Source organism: Anopheles arabiensis, chromosome 3 (genome assembly GCF_016920715.1).
Source record: "Anopheles arabiensis isolate DONGOLA chromosome 3, AaraD3, whole genome shotgun sequence".
In the NCBI taxonomy this organism is placed as follows: domain Eukaryota; kingdom Metazoa; phylum Arthropoda; class Insecta; order Diptera; family Culicidae; genus Anopheles; species Anopheles arabiensis.
Genome location: NC_053518.1, coordinates 24,998,559 through 25,013,165, shown reverse-complemented (window position 1 = coordinate 25,013,165; position 14,607 = coordinate 24,998,559). Strand labels below are relative to the sequence as shown.

The 14,607-nt window shown below is 50.2% G+C and overlaps 6 protein-coding genes across 7 annotated transcripts; 3 read left to right on the top strand and 3 right to left on the bottom strand.

Moving 5' to 3' along the window:
• On the bottom strand, positions 1 to 2,160 carry LOC120900122 (FAD-dependent oxidoreductase domain-containing protein 1). The gene is made up of 3 exons (XM_040306733.1): positions 1,987 to 2,160; positions 288 to 1,933; positions 1 to 217 (listed from the first exon to the last, which is right to left on the bottom strand). The coding sequence occupies exons 2-3, from the start codon at positions 1,750 to 1,752 to the stop codon at positions 78 to 80; spliced, it is 1,605 nt and encodes a 534-aa protein (XP_040162667.1). The 5' UTR covers positions 1,753 to 1,933; positions 1,987 to 2,160; the 3' UTR covers positions 1 to 77.
• A 133-nt stretch (positions 2,161 to 2,293) lies between these two features.
• LOC120900121 (2',5'-phosphodiesterase 12) lies at positions 2,294 to 4,658 on the top strand. Its single transcript, XM_040306732.1, has 2 exons — positions 2,294 to 3,764; positions 3,844 to 4,658. The coding sequence occupies exons 1-2, from the start codon at positions 2,557 to 2,559 to the stop codon at positions 4,514 to 4,516; spliced, it is 1,881 nt and encodes a 626-aa protein (XP_040162666.1). The 5' UTR covers positions 2,294 to 2,556; the 3' UTR covers positions 4,517 to 4,658.
• Positions 4,619 to 5,476, bottom strand: LOC120900124. Of its 2 annotated transcripts, none has more exons than XM_040306737.1 (2): positions 5,438 to 5,476; positions 4,619 to 5,375 (listed from the first exon to the last, which is right to left on the bottom strand). In XM_040306737.1, the coding sequence occupies exon 2, from the start codon at positions 5,345 to 5,347 to the stop codon at positions 4,751 to 4,753; it is 597 nt and encodes a 198-aa protein (XP_040162671.1). In that variant the 5' UTR covers positions 5,348 to 5,375; positions 5,438 to 5,476; the 3' UTR covers positions 4,619 to 4,750. The 2 variants fall into 2 exon arrangements, with proteins under 2 accessions (XP_040162671.1, XP_040162670.1); XM_040306736.1 differs by having other exon boundaries at positions 5,430 to 5,466.
• Positions 5,477 to 5,514: 38 nt separating this feature from the next.
• On the top strand, positions 5,515 to 6,232 carry LOC120900126 (28S ribosomal protein S14, mitochondrial). Its single transcript, XM_040306739.1, has 2 exons — positions 5,515 to 5,662; positions 5,732 to 6,232. The coding sequence occupies exons 1-2, from the start codon at positions 5,600 to 5,602 to the stop codon at positions 6,053 to 6,055; spliced, it is 387 nt and encodes a 128-aa protein (XP_040162673.1). The 5' UTR covers positions 5,515 to 5,599; the 3' UTR covers positions 6,056 to 6,232.
• Positions 6,233 to 6,442: 210 nt separating this feature from the next.
• Positions 6,443 to 9,128, top strand: LOC120900566 (carnitine O-acetyltransferase-like). Its single transcript, XM_040307705.1, has one exon. It carries the CDS (start codon positions 6,946 to 6,948, stop codon positions 8,893 to 8,895), a length of 1,950 nt encoding a protein of 649 aa, XP_040163639.1. The 5' UTR covers positions 6,443 to 6,945; the 3' UTR covers positions 8,896 to 9,128.
• Positions 9,129 to 9,225: 97 nt separating this feature from the next.
• Positions 9,226 to 14,328, bottom strand: LOC120900567 (ATP-dependent RNA helicase WM6). The gene is made up of 7 exons (XM_040307706.1): positions 14,197 to 14,328; positions 13,561 to 13,789; positions 12,907 to 13,311; positions 12,555 to 12,673; positions 10,495 to 10,626; positions 9,988 to 10,390; positions 9,226 to 9,899 (listed from the first exon to the last, which is right to left on the bottom strand). The coding sequence occupies exons 2-7, from the start codon at positions 13,757 to 13,759 to the stop codon at positions 9,886 to 9,888; spliced, it is 1,272 nt and encodes a 423-aa protein (XP_040163640.1). The 5' UTR covers positions 13,760 to 13,789; positions 14,197 to 14,328; the 3' UTR covers positions 9,226 to 9,885.
• Between the last annotated feature and the right edge of the window lie 279 nt (positions 14,329 to 14,607).

Sequence of the window (14,607 nt, the reverse complement as noted above, 5' to 3'; positions counted from 1 at the left end):
TTGGGGTTTGTCTAGAAAGTATGACTTATATTTTATTTAAGGATTGTAACAATCTCAACAAACTCTCGCCGTTTGGACTAGAAAATGTTTGCCTCGTACATTGGCTGATCGACGATGATCCTATCGAACCCGAACCGTGTGAGATCGACTGTTCGGAATCCACCATCAATGATCATTTCCGACACTGCCCTTCCGACGGCCGGTGTTTGTTGAATGCCTGAAACATCAAAAGAATACAATTAATTTAAAAATCCGTCACCAAAAGCCCTCGCCGAATGAATGCTTACCGTGCCCGCTGAAGCCCGTCGCTATGTACAGATTGTTGTAGTACGGATGTGGCCCCACAATACCATTCTCATCGAACGTATTGAACTCGTAGTATCCGGCCCAGGCGTTTTTCACCTTAATCGCCTCGAAGGCCGGCACCATCTGCGCCAAATTGGGCCACACCGTCTTGTCGAAGAACGTATGATCAACGTCCAAATTGTCGACCGGCGGTTCCTCCTCCGGCAGTGGACTCTTGCCACCGAGATAGTTCCCACCCAGCCCGTCCCGCCGGAAGTACGTCCCGCTCGGATCGATCGTGAGCGGCGTGTTGATTCCCGGCCCTTGATCATTCTCGCACTGGAACACGTACACGTACCGCTTGCGCGGCTCGACCGGAAGCGGTATCGAGAGCATGCCCTTCCCCGTCCCAATGCGTGCCATCTTGGCGATCGCACCCGACTGCGCACCGGCCGCTATGATGGCGATGGCAAACTTGATCTCCCTCATCTCACCATCCTTCATCTTTACGAACGCCCGATCGATCCCTTCGTACGAACCTTCCTCGATGCCTTCGGCCAGTATGTCCGGCTGCTGCCGAAAGCCGAACCCAACCATCTCCCCTTCCACGTAGTGGGCGCCGTACTCGATGGCACGCTTCCGGAACCCGGACAACAGTGCCCACGGATCGAACCATCCTTCCTTCTCCAGCCCGTGGCACCCGAGCGCAATGCCCTCCGTGTTCATCCAGGGAAAGCGTTCCTTCAACCGTTTCGCCGTCAGCAGCTCATTCTTCGCCCCGAGCGCACACTGTAGCTTCGAGTTTTGCTCCAGCTGTTCCGCGCCCGCCTCACTCGCGAGCAGCAAGTAGCCGTGCGGGGTAAAGTTAAGATCGACGTCGTCCCCCAGATAGTCCCGGCTGTTGCGCATAAAATCCGCCCCGTACAGGCTCATCTGGATGTTTTCGACGATAGAAAACTGCTGCCGCAGACCGCCCACCGACAGGCAGGTGGAGGCCTGCGCGTACGTTGCATCCTTCTCCAGCACCACCACGTTCAGGCCCTGGCGGGCTCGCTTCTTCAGCCAGTAGGCTATGGACGATCCGACACCGCCACCGCCGATTACGAGCACGTCGCAGTGCGATTGAAACCCGTCCCTTCGGTATCGTTCGAGGTAGTTTTCGATCGAATGCGTGGAATCGGTGGAATCACCCTTAGCACCTGGGTTTGTGTAACTGCTCGGTAGGATGAACTTTTTCATCCGCTGCACATCATTTCCGATCAGCTTTAGGGTGCGCGAGATAGGATTATCCTTGTTCGCTTCTACTTGGTCGGAAAAATCTCCGCTGGGTTTGCCGGAGCCGCCTTTGCTTCCCTCGCCGGACGAGGCATACTGTCGTCTGGAGCTGTATGTGATGCGGGGCTGTTGATTTCGGGCCTGCCGTAGTACAGACAGCTTGGAGGATCTTCGTTGCAACGCCTGAAACATCGTTTTGCACACACTTTATCTGTTTTGGGGTTTCGCTGGTGGGAAGAGCTTTAAATTGCGCTCCCCGTTGTTCGCGTTATCAATCGATCTTGTTGATACGCAGCTCGGTAGGAGACTATATGTCACTCAGTGTGTCCAATACGTTGGTTGGATTGTCCAGTCCAATCTTATCAGCTGCAAACTGGAGGAGGATGATGATGATAATGGAATTGTATTGTTTATATTTGCTCACACTATCGGTATTTTTCAGTACGCCTCCACAGATGGTCCCGGTATATTGCAACTTTCAACTTGGCAGGTATTCTCTTGCAACTGTAATCTACTTGATTGTAGAGAGTTTATCATTTTATGATACCATTTGAGATGGTAGAAATAATCTTCCTTGCACGCTGCTCTGTTTTTGCACCGGCTGGTCGGTTTTGTTTACGTTACCTCACAGCCTGCTTGGGGAGAGGTACGTCCATAGACGTTTTCGCTAACACACACTCACACACCAGTTTGACATAGACCCGCTACATGGCAGCATAAAATAACAACAATGCGGCGCAACACGTGTGAAACATGCGGCTACACGTGACCTGAAAAGCATTTTTCTCTTTTTTAGAAATTTGGTGAACAAGCAAGCGGGCTAAAAATGTAATTATGGACTGTAATCAGCCTTCAATCGTCTCGAATTGTCCACCCAGCCTCCCAAATGCTGTCATGGCTGTCTGAAAACAAACCTGTCATGTAGTCGCACCTCGTGTCCCGTGCGTCCGTTTCATCCGATCGATCGTGCAGCAGCAGTTCCTTCACCCTAGCTCAATGTTGAGTTCGGCCCGTCTGTACGGTAGGATACGATTGAAAACAACCCTCCCGCTGCGTTCGCCGTATCCTTGCACAGGATATACCCACCGGCACGGTTCGAACTTTGTCCCGAAGCAACGCTTTGCGATGAGAACCGCCTACTTCAAACAGCTGCCGGGCGAGGAGCAGTGTCAGATCAGCTTTCACCTGGTGCTGGACCGGTACAAGATCGACAAAGTGTTCAACTTCAACCGCAACCTGACGGAGCAGATCGACAGCAGCCTGGACCGTATCCGGGTGAACGTGGAGAAAGAGTTCCAGAAGAAAAACAAACGGAAAAAGGCGAAAAAGGCACCCGCCGGACAAGCGACCGAAGATGGCGGCGCAGAGGAACCGCCGGTGGAAGGATCTGCGGATCCGGTACCGGTGGTCGTGTCCCTCGGCACGGCGGAGGAACGGCTTACCAACATGACCATCGCCGACATGCTCGCCAAGCTAACGACCCACCCGAACGTGCAGCTTACCGTGATGGATGCGGACTTTCAAATTGCCTACAACAGCCCGGAGGTGCATGCGGTCAAACTGCCCACATCGATACTGGCCGATTTCTACGTCTCACCGTCCCGGCTGGAGCTACACTTTGCCACACCGGAGTGCAGTGCGTACTGCTGGTCGCGGGGCCGCATGCCCGAGTCGGGCAATGCGCAGCAGATCGAATGGGATCCGGTCGGGTCGGAGCTGTCCTATCTGGTGCAGAAGGGTGACGTGGGGCTGCACCTGAAGTTTAGCTGCACACCGACGGATGAGGCGGGCCGTACGGGACCGCTGACGGAAATCATTTCGCCCCAGCCAGTACAGGCCGGCCCGGGGCTGTGTCCGTTCGAAGTGCGGCATCTGTTCACGCAGCAGAAGCTGCGCGATGGGCAGTTCCGGGTGGTGTCGTACAACATACTGGCCGATCTGTACACGGACAGTGAGTATAGCCGGACGGTGCTGTTTGGCTACACCGCACCGTACGCGCTCGAGATCGACTACCGGAAGCAGCTGTTCGTGAAGGAGATACTGGGCTACCGGGCGGACCTCATCTGTCTGCAGGAGGTCGACACGAAGGTTTTCAGCCTGGATTTGGTGCCGATTTTTAGCCGCAAAAACCTTGCCGGCCACTATCAAGCGAAGGGCAAGGTGGCGGAGGGACTGGCAACGTTTTACGATTTGAACAAGTTCGAGTAAGTAACAGTAAAGAGTTGCACTGTTGCTCAGCACACCACGCTTGTTTTATGAATGTCGTTTTTTCGTTTGTTACAGACTGCTTGAAAAGGATGGCGTTATTTTAAGCGAAATTTTGGAACGCTACCCCCAGCTGTGGGACAGGATACGGGACAACCTACCGTTGGTGGAGCGGATAGCGAACCGTTCCACTGCACTGCAGCTTACCCTGCTACGGAGCAAGCATGACCCCCGGAAGCATCTACTCGTCGCCAACACGCACCTGTACTTCGCGCCGGACGCGGACCACGTGCGCTTGCTGCAGATGGGATATGCAATGCAGTACGTATGCGAGCAGCACGAGCGCATCCGGCAGCAGTACGAACTATCGGAAGTGAGCGATTTGGCGCTCGTGTTTTGTGGTGACTTTAATTCCACGCCGGAATGTGGCATCTACCAGCTTATGACGCAGCAGGCCGTCGGACCGGACGTTCCCGATTGGGTCAGCAACGTGGACGAAGCGGTGAAGGGTGTTTCGCTTTCGCAACCGTTCCAGATGGGATCGGCCTGCGGGTGTCCGGAGTACACTAACTACACGGTCGGGTTTAAGGCGTGCATCGATTACATCTTTTTCATGCGCGGCGCACTGAACGTGAATGACGTGATTCCGATGCCCAGCGAGGAGGAACTGTCGCTGTATCAGGCGATTCCGTCGCTCGTCTTTCCATCGGATCATATTGCGCTGGTCGCTAACTTTGAGTGGGCGAAGTAAGGGTGCCGGACCAGCAATCCCCGGTGGCAGGATGTTGTTCTTTTCATTGGCTTTGTTCGGTTGTTAGGATAGGTGGAACAGTGCAGAAGGAAAGAGTCGCCGTTAATAGAATAAAATGTCTATGTGATTGTGTATAACATGATTTTCTTAAGCCAGGTAACTTTTGTTAAGGAACTTACATACATGAAACTATTCGTCCAATTCAGTCTTATTATCAAGCTTCCTCTTTGACGTTCATAGTAAATTATTAGCAATACTGTGTTCGTTTTCCATCATCACCGACAGAATGTCCGACGATTCGTGCACATGATTCACATCGAGCACGTTGTGTTCACGATAAAACAGCTCCACCGGTAACGTTTCCAGCGAACCGTAATTGAGCGTCACGATACAATTGCACGTGCCCTTCTGTTTGACCGAAATCGTACGCACCGTATCGGCCAACAGGGACAGTACCAGGGAACGCTGAAAGTCTTGTTTCGACTGGCCATCGTTCGGGTTCGGCGTTACTAGCAAATCAAACGATTCGACTATGATCAATCCCGGTATGCAGTTGGTCCAGCGTTGCAGATCGAGCAATCGCTTCATCGTCGCATCGATCGTCTGCACGTAGATGAAGGTGATCATTTTGAACAGATCGCTAAACTGCTCGCGTATGCTGGTCGCCACCCGTTCCAGGGGCTTTCGGGTGAAGAACAGTACCCGGTAGCCGGTGTGCGTGTACTTGATGGCGGTATCGAACAGGATGTCCTGCAGGTGGTCCACTTTGTCCGGTTGTCCACGGATCAGCAGCATCGACCGGCGCAGCGCATGCTCCATTGGAAGATCCATGTTTATTTGCCGTGTATTGGAAGAGATTCTAAAAAATCAGGAAATTAAAATTATATGTATTGACGCAAAACTAATGCCGCACCAGCGTACGGCCTGCTTCGAAACGGAAATGTTCGCCTTGGTCGTGGCTTGACGTTTCTGCGAAAAGGGGCAGTTGACAGCTGTTTGTTGTGCCTGCGTGGGCCTTACGTAAACACACCCCAAAAAACAACATCAGCCGGTGCAAAACGAGGTGCTCGCGACCAGTTCACAATGTCGGTGGTGGGTTTTGTATCCCGATTTGTAACGTGTGGCCAGAATTTGGCCGGCTATCGGGTAAGAGAATGATTACCAAACGCAGTACGATATCAAGCTAGACGCTAACGGTAACACTTTTCCACGCAGCTCCAGCAAGTACGCAACAAATGGGCCGACTGGCGTATGATCAAGGACCACAAACGTCGCCAGTGCGTGGTGCAGCATGCCGACGCCCGGCTGCGCGTTAACTCACTCCGGAAGAACACGATCCTGCCGGTGGAACTGCGGGAAATTGCCAGCAAAGAGATTGAGGCGTTTCCGCGCGACTCCTCGCTGGTGCGGGTACGCGAACGGTGCGCAGTAACGTCTCGCTCACGCGGTATCGTGCACCGGTGGCGCGTTAGCCGTATCGTGTGGCGTCATCTGGCCGACTACAACAAACTGTCCGGCGTTCAGCGAGCCATGTGGTAGCTGCTGCCTATTGTATGGAAGCATTGGGCGGTGTTAGCAATAATGATACGCAGCGGAAGAGCGAAACAGGCGAGAGGAAATGTAGCAATTACAAGAGTTTTGCCAGATCTGAGAGGATCTGGGAGTTCACACAACAATATAGTTTATGTTTGAAACAGAAATCCTCTCGATATGGTACAATTTTTTTTATATTTCTTTTATATTCTTTAAATATCACATCCAGGAATTGTCCTCCATTAATGGAACCATTTTTTTTTTATTTGAAGTTTAGTTTTAATATTTTTTCACTATGCAATTGTTGTTCAAAACCCTCCTCCATTGTTTCGTACGTAATTAGGCCAACACATATGCACGTGCTATAAATATGTGCTTGTGTTGGTTTCAGACATTACCGCACAGATGACAGAACGTATCATTTTATCAGCTGCCGTATTCTTCTCTCCGTGGTATTAGCAGTCGTTCCTCCAAAGGGGTGCCACTTCGCATAACAACCCCTCACAAACATCAGCGTATTTACTTTCACTTTCTAGAGCCGAACGATTCCAACAACAAAACCGGAGCAACAAGGAACTAGTTTCGCTGCCGTTCACCCACCCCCGTTCGCTGCCGAAAACGGGTTGGCCCAGTGGAAACAGTGGAACGTATTGTGTGCCCATTATACGCTCGCGTTGCTTACGTGGAGCAACGGGTTGTGTGTTCTGCGTGCGACGGGCAAGGCTCCGAAAAATTGCCCAGTAATTGTGTGGCTTCAGCCGAATCGGAACCTTTTTTTACGGTTCTACCCGTTCCGTGTCTTTAGTTTGCCCTTGGCGGCAGAAGTGCACGCAGGTCAGCGGGTTCAAACTCTTTTCTCCTAGGTCCAAAGTTCAACCGTTGCCTCCCCCAGTCAAATGAACATGACTCGCTTGATTCAATCGCGAACCATAGCTTCACCACTCGGGAGAGTTTTAACGGCCGCCAGTGCATCATCTCCAGCGGCAAACGCATCAGGCAAAATGTGTCCAACGTCCCAGCAAAACTACGCAACTGCTGCTGCCGGCGGGGCAGGACCGCTAGCGCTACAGCGCCAACCCGTCCCGAAGCTGGCCGACACGATGCAGAAGCTGGTAAGATCGATTGAACCGCACGTCGATGCGGATACGCTGGCCGGCACTAAGCGGGCGGTGGAGAAGTTTACCGTCCCAGGCGGAATCGGCCAGAAGCTGCAGAGTCTGCTGGAACAGCGCGCGGCCCAGAAAGACAACTGGCTTGCCGATTGGTGGCTGCGCTGTGCGTACATGGAGTACCGCGATCCGGTCATCGTGTACTCCAGCCCTGGGCTCGTGTTTCCCCGGGCCAGCTACAAAACGCTCGACGAGCAGTTGCAGTATGCGGCCAAGATGGTTTCCGCCGCCTTGGCCTACAAGATGCTGATCGACGGCGGTAAGATCAAGCCGGAAATGATGGGTAAGGTGCCGCTGGATATGTCGCAGTACGAGAAGATTTTCGGCACCTGTCGCATTCCGGGGAAGGAGCGTGATTCGGTACAGTACAATCCACGCTCTCGGCATATTGTGGTTGCGTGCAACAATCACTACTATCGGCTGCCGGTCTTCACTGCCGCTGGTGGGATCGTAAGCGAGCGGCAAATCCTTGCCGAGCTGAAGAAGATCGCCGCGAAGGAAGGGAATAGTCGGGCCGCTCCGCTCGGTATCCTCACGGCCAACCATCGGGACAGTTGGGCGCAGGCGTACGAAACGCTGATGGCCGACGCGACCAACCGAGCGTCGGTGGAATCCATCCAGCAGGCGCTTTTCGTGCTTTCGATCGATCGCGAGCTGCCGCAGAAGCAGGGCACCGATCACATCGTAACGGCAAGCGATCTGCTGATCCATGGCGGCGGTTCGGCTGCCAACGGTGGCAATCGATGGTACGACAAAACGATCCAGCTCGTTGTAGCACCGAACGGTATCAACGGGCTGACGTACGAACACTCTCCGGCCGAGGGGCAACCGATCGCCGTGATGACGGACTTTCTGCTCGAGTACATCGGCAGCGGCAAGTGCCTCAATACGATGGATCAAGCCGAGCTGAGCGCGGGCGCGGTAAAGCTGGACTTTAACGTTACACCGGCGGTACGGTTGGAAATCGACCAGGCCTCTGGGTTCGTGGACAAGCTGGCGGCCGACATACAGATGGACTATCTGCACTTTACCGACTACGGCAAGGGCTTCATCAAAACGCAGCGCATGAGCCCGGACAGCTACATCCAGATGGCGATCCAGTACGCGTTCTATCGGCTGCATCACGTCCCGGGGGCACACTACGAGTCGGCCCAAAACCGGATGTACCTGCACGGCCGCACCGAGACGATCCGCTCCTGCTCGGTGGAATCGGTTGCGTTCGCGCGCGCCATGCTCGAGCCGAAGCGGGACGGGCGCTCCAAGCTGGAAGCGATGAAGGCTGCCATCAACGCCCACAAAGCGTACGTGTCGATGGCCATCCAGGGGTACGGAGTGGATCGGCATCTGCTCGGACTGAAGCTGACGGCGAAGGAGAACGGGCTGGCCCTGCCGGAGCTGTACGCCGATCAGGGATTGCAGAAGAGTGCGCACATGCGCCTGTCCACCAGTCAGGTCGCGTCGCGGTACGACGCGTTCATGTGCTACGGACCGTTGACGCAGGACGGTTACGGATGCTGCTACAACCCGAAGGAGGACGACATGTGGTTCGGTGTGTCAGCGTTCCGGTCGAACAAGGACACGGATCTGGCACGGTTCCGCGTCAGCCTGCAGGAGGCGCTGCGTGAAATGTACGAAGTGTTGGTCGTGTACGGTGAGAAGCCTAAGGGCAAGCTGTAAGGAGGAAGGGAGAAGCACGCACGATTCGACGCACGAACTCCCAGTGATTTTGTTTCTGTTAAACTAGTGGCCTTTTGCATAGAGATTTACTTTTGGATGTTGTTTTTGTATTACTTAGTAGGTAAATTTTGTATTCTGTTTTGTCTGTATCTCACAGCACCTTGGCAATAAAAAGCTGACTGATTTTAAAATAAATAATTAAAAACCGGTGATGGGTTTTCTACTACTCCTGACGTTACATCCTTTTGATAATTTGATGAGAGAGCCTAATCCGAACCCACACGCATCACTGCTTTCTTTCAAACAATTCACAAAATAACCTCATCAAAATGTGTTTTGGTGTTTCCTCACACTAAATACATCGTTATTATTTTTATTTGTTTTGTTTCTCTCAAAATTACATAGAATTATCAAGCCTTACTAAAAAGTAGTTTTACCAACTGCTATTATCCTAGTGCTATTGAACATCAATAGAGTTGTGAAAGTCGGTCCCGCCCGATTGCACGGGACTTTTCCTTTGCTAGGTGGCCAAATAAACACAGCTAGTGTGTGTAGCAGTACATAAAAAAACATAAGAAGTTCTTTTCCACTGTGAAAAATTGTCCAAACGCTCATACACGATTGGGTGTAACTCATGCAATACTTTGTGATTTGTGTAGTGCGGGCAAATGAACGGAATTCGTGTCTCGTTGAGCCTGTATATTGTTGTTATTGTTGTGAGCTTTTGCAACTGTTACTTAAAACATTCTTTGCCAATAGGTAAATTAATCAATCTTCTTACAAAAGTTATTCATAGTTATTAGTAGCATTTAAGGAATAGTTTTTAAAATGCCAGAAAATTTCAAACTGCTAGCAAAGCGCCGGATGGCACCCGCAACGCAGCAATGGTTAGTTAAAGTATCGTTTAATTTACGTTGCACTACTATACGATGGGATAACGCGCTCGCGCCCACCACACCCATTGTGGCAGGGGGCTTATTTTTCCCCGGTTTATCGTCCTTCAACTATAAAAAAAGAAAGCAAACAATAATGTTACAATATCCATACCTTAAAGGAGTACTTCAACACCAACTGTGTCGTTAAACTACTTACTGTACGAGGAGAGATCGATTTCGTCCGGCAGCTCGTTGATATTCACATCGAATCGGTCCTGCACATCGTTCAGAATCTTCGCGTCCGCCTCGTCCGAGATGAAGGTAATGGCCAGACCCTTGGTACCGAAACGGCCGGCACGGGCCACCCGATGCAGGTAGGTGTCGGAGTCTTCCGGCATATCATAGTTGAACACAATGTTCACACGCTCGATATCCATACCGCGGCCGAACAGGTTCGTCGCGACAAGGATACGCTTCTGGAAATCCTTGAACTGCTGGTACCGCGACAAGCGCTCCTCCTGCACCATGCCCCGGTGGATACCGATGGCGGGGAAGTTCTGCTCGGTCAGCAGCTGAGCCAGCGCCATGCAACGTTGCACGGATTTCACGAAGATTACAACCTATTAAGGCAGAGCAGCGTAAAGCATGGCATGATGGTTACAATCGGTTACAGAGAAGTTGATACGGTGTTATCATGGAGGAAAAAAAAAGAAACTTATCCTACCTGGTTAAATTCCAACACATCGAGCAGTTCGAAGAGCTTCTTGTTCTTTTCGTTTTCCTTCAGCTTAACGTAGTGCTGCTGTAAACCGTGCAGAGTTAATTTGGTTTCATCGTCAACATACACTTCCATGGGCTGAAGGTGATTTCATAAACCGGCCACACATGAAACGAAGGGAGGAAATAAAAAAGGATGCAACTAAATTAGACCAACTGGCTTCCTTCCATTGTGTTCATCGATTATCTATCGAAAAATTTGATAATTTTCCTGCTCGCGCGCTAACTACTACTGAATTCGATTGTGACAAAGACGCGATATGGAATGTTAAACGTTACTGTTACAAGATTCTGTAACGAGCGTGAGGACAATCATACGATTTGGAATAAATTTATAAAAAGTTTAGTCCATCGAAAGACTTGATATGAAACGCTATCACGGGAATTTTACGAATTTAAAACCAAATCATACTACAACTTATTCAAGTTACTGATAGTAGAACAAGTGTCAGTCATAGAACTTCTCTAAAAAAAGACCCAATAATCATTATCGAATTAAAAGACGAATGAAGTTAGCACACATATCGTGGGGAAAGTTTGGCCAAAAACAAACACGAGCTGAAAAACATTGGCTGGTTGTGCTTGGCAGGGGACACGCTTTTTTTTCTATTCGGCTTTGCTCCCTCTTTCGCTTCTCGATAGGATGACGATTACCCAAAAGGAATAACATGGCAAAAATACAGTTCTCCCCACCAGCGCTCTATTGCTCGCGGAAGGTCCTGTAATTTCTGCTCCTGAAACGATAGTAACGGCTTATGCGGTTGTTAGCATTTATCTACGATTATAACTACATACGGCTCCTTCGCTGCGACTCGGTTGGATGCTTCGGTAGATGCAACAGCAACAGAGAGAACGATCGAATCTATTTGCCAAACGGTTCGTCGCACCACAGGCACACGGGGGAGGGCAGGCGACTCTCTCGACAGACATCATTCGCTTCGTTCCGATTGTGGGTGCGCGTCCCACGAACAGCACGCACATGTGGCTTGAATTGATATTTTCTTCTTTTTTTTAATGCAACTCTAGGTGCATATTCTGTTGCGGCGCTGCGACCTCTTGTAGGGGATTTTTTTATCGGACAGTTGCATTTTGGTACATTAATGCAACTTTGTGAATGCGAAGCAGACGGGCAACGAAATCCATTGGGAAAGAGGTTCTCGCATTTGTTGATCTGTTCACGACGGAAGTATTGTACGACGACGGACAGAAGACCGCGAATGCAAGGTGTGAACGATTTCGATGGTATTTAAACACAGCACGTGTTCGGTTACGTTTGCTCGGGTAGTTGGGATTTACAGAAATACTAGATCGTTTTGTATTATCGGGGTTGGTAGTGGTTTACGGGTTTGGTTGCATTTTAAACACCATTGCATAGAGACCGTCGAAGTAGGCACACCTTTCTTGGTGACTTACGTTGAAGCAGCTTTCTTCAACGTTTGCCGAGCAAAACAGCTCCGCATCCCTTACCGTTTGTTTCGCTTCCTTCTCAATCGGTTGCTCCGACGCTTCATATTTCTCGAAGAATTCCCTCGCCCCATGGCACAGCAGGGACGGAGTCGAACATTTGAGAAGGAACAGCGAGCGCTTTGGTGTAGGTGGCTACATCCATCCAAAGCACGGCTGCTAGTTCATGGGCTTCACGCGAACAGCTCTCGGAGGAGTGTGTTTGGTTATGCTTTTTTTACACGGGTTGGCATTTCTAGCATGCTTTTAGGATGCCGCGATCGGCCAGACATGGTGAATCGATTTAGTGTTTTGGTACGATTTAACAAGACACTGCGCGTCCGACGATGACGACGGCATCGACACAGCAGCAGCAACACCAGCGACGATGGTGGAGTACGTACTGGCCAACCACAGCGTACTGGAATGACAACTTTTCGGCAAACTTTTCCCATCGACACAGTAACTTTCCTTTCGCCTATTGACATTACGAGTAGCAGTAGTAGTAGTAGTGGTAGAGGTAGATGAGGAAGTAGAAGTAGTAGAACTAGTGGTGGTATTTACATCTTGCATGAACTTTTTGCACACTGGGCGAATTTCTTTGCTCAGCGTGGCGGAGAACATCATCACTTGCTTTCCGTGGGGTGTGTTACGGAAAATCTCCTGGACGTCGCGCCGCATATCTGTGTTGAGGGAAAAGGACGGAAAAAGTTAGGTTATAAAGCTGTTCAAATAAGATTTGCTGTAGCTGACAGAGGTTCGTTTTGATTGGTTCAGTGCGTGATAAAACAAAATCGATCACTGTCGTGACTCAGTTGTCCCTATCTACTAAATAGTAATCAAATCATCATGTAAACCCTTTTCCCCCTTTCCCCCTAGCAACGAACACACAGTTCAATCTAAAGTAGCAACTTACCCAACTGTTCGAGCATTTTGTCGCACTCGTCGAGGATGAAATGTTTCAAGTTCTTCAGGTTCAGCTTCTTGTTGCGGATGAGCGCCAGCACGCGGCCCGGTGTTCCGACGATGATGTGCGGGGTCGTCGTTTTCAGCACTTCCTCATCCTTCTGGATCGGCAGCCCGCCGAAGAACACGGCCACCTTGATGGTGGGCATGTACTTGCAGAACCGCTCGTACTCCTTGCTGATCTGGAAAGCGAGCTCGCGCGTGTGGCACATGACCAGCACGTACGGCACGTTCTCGGTCGGCTCCAGCTGCTGCAGCGTGGCAAGCACAAACACGGCCGTCTTTCCCATACCGGACTTTGCCTGGCACAGAATGTCCATACCAAGCACCGCCTGCGGGATACATTCGTGTTGTACTGCAAATTGGGAAAACAAACAAAGGCAAAACCGAACATTTTATTAATGCTGCGTTCATATATAGGAATCATATTTCATTTCTAAAAAATGCTCTTTAATTCTTTCATCAGATAAATGAACACAAATCGATCACTTCGTTAGATCAGATGTCCCTATCTACTAAAATATTGTGAAAGTCTCATCATGTGAAAGAACAAAAAAAGAACAAGGAAAAAAAAAGAATGTCCAAACATCGCTTGACAACTCACCTTCGGAGGGATGCTCGAAACCACAGTCGACAATGGCGCGCAGAATTTCAGGCTTCAGCAGAAAATCACGGAAACCGGAACTGTGAATCGATACGTAAGTACCCTTCACGTCCTTCTTCGGCTGTTCCGTGGTCTCCGCCACCACCTGCTCGGTCTGGTCCTCCTCCTCATAATCTAAAAGATCCTCGTTATCTGCCATTCTGAATGTAAGTTTTGTACTGCCGGAGAGCTGTGGAAAAAAGGCAGAATAAAAAGAAGAAGCGTGAATATTTGTGACCTTGTACGCGAAACAATGGAAATTTGGCTTTGATGCAGAAATATGGATCGAAAATATCGACACAACTTTTATCGCGCTATTCACAAACCACTCATCAATTATCGCCACACCAGGGAATGGCTACATTTTTACATCCGCAAATTTCTCGCGGCTGAAGCCGGCGGTAGCGTTAGTTTCCGCCATTTTGAAACGCGTGGATTCATTTCATCACACGGCGTAGAAACTTTAATCCACATTTTTTCGCACACCACCGTACACAATCCATCGAACACATATTGAAAAACGTACTCCCGACAGTAATCTTTCGTTTTTCGATAAGTATTTCTTGAATTTCGATCAATTAACAGCTAAATTCTTACCTAAAGTAGGGGAACACGGGAGACACGCTTCGAATGCTGGCAGAATGGAGCGGAGAGCGAAGCGAACACACCAGCGCTGAACAGGATGGAGCAGACGGTTGCCAAACTTCGGCAATCTTCGGGCGAAAACCCCGCAAGTACTGAACTCCAGGGTGTGTAAACGCATTGACCGTTAGGCAAAAACCGGTTTTCACGAGTTCGCCAACCGTCCAAATCGGTACGAATTTTCCTCGCAGGCGAGCGTTTTTGAAAGTCGTTGTGAGGGATTTTCAGGGCTCAAGAGGCCGCCAAAAAGCTCGCACAGGTGTGTGATTGTGTTGGTGAACAAAATTAAATAGTCACAACAAAACCTCCAAAACCCCCACGGGGTCTTACATTTCATGTGTGTGCCATGTTAACATCAGCGCTTTG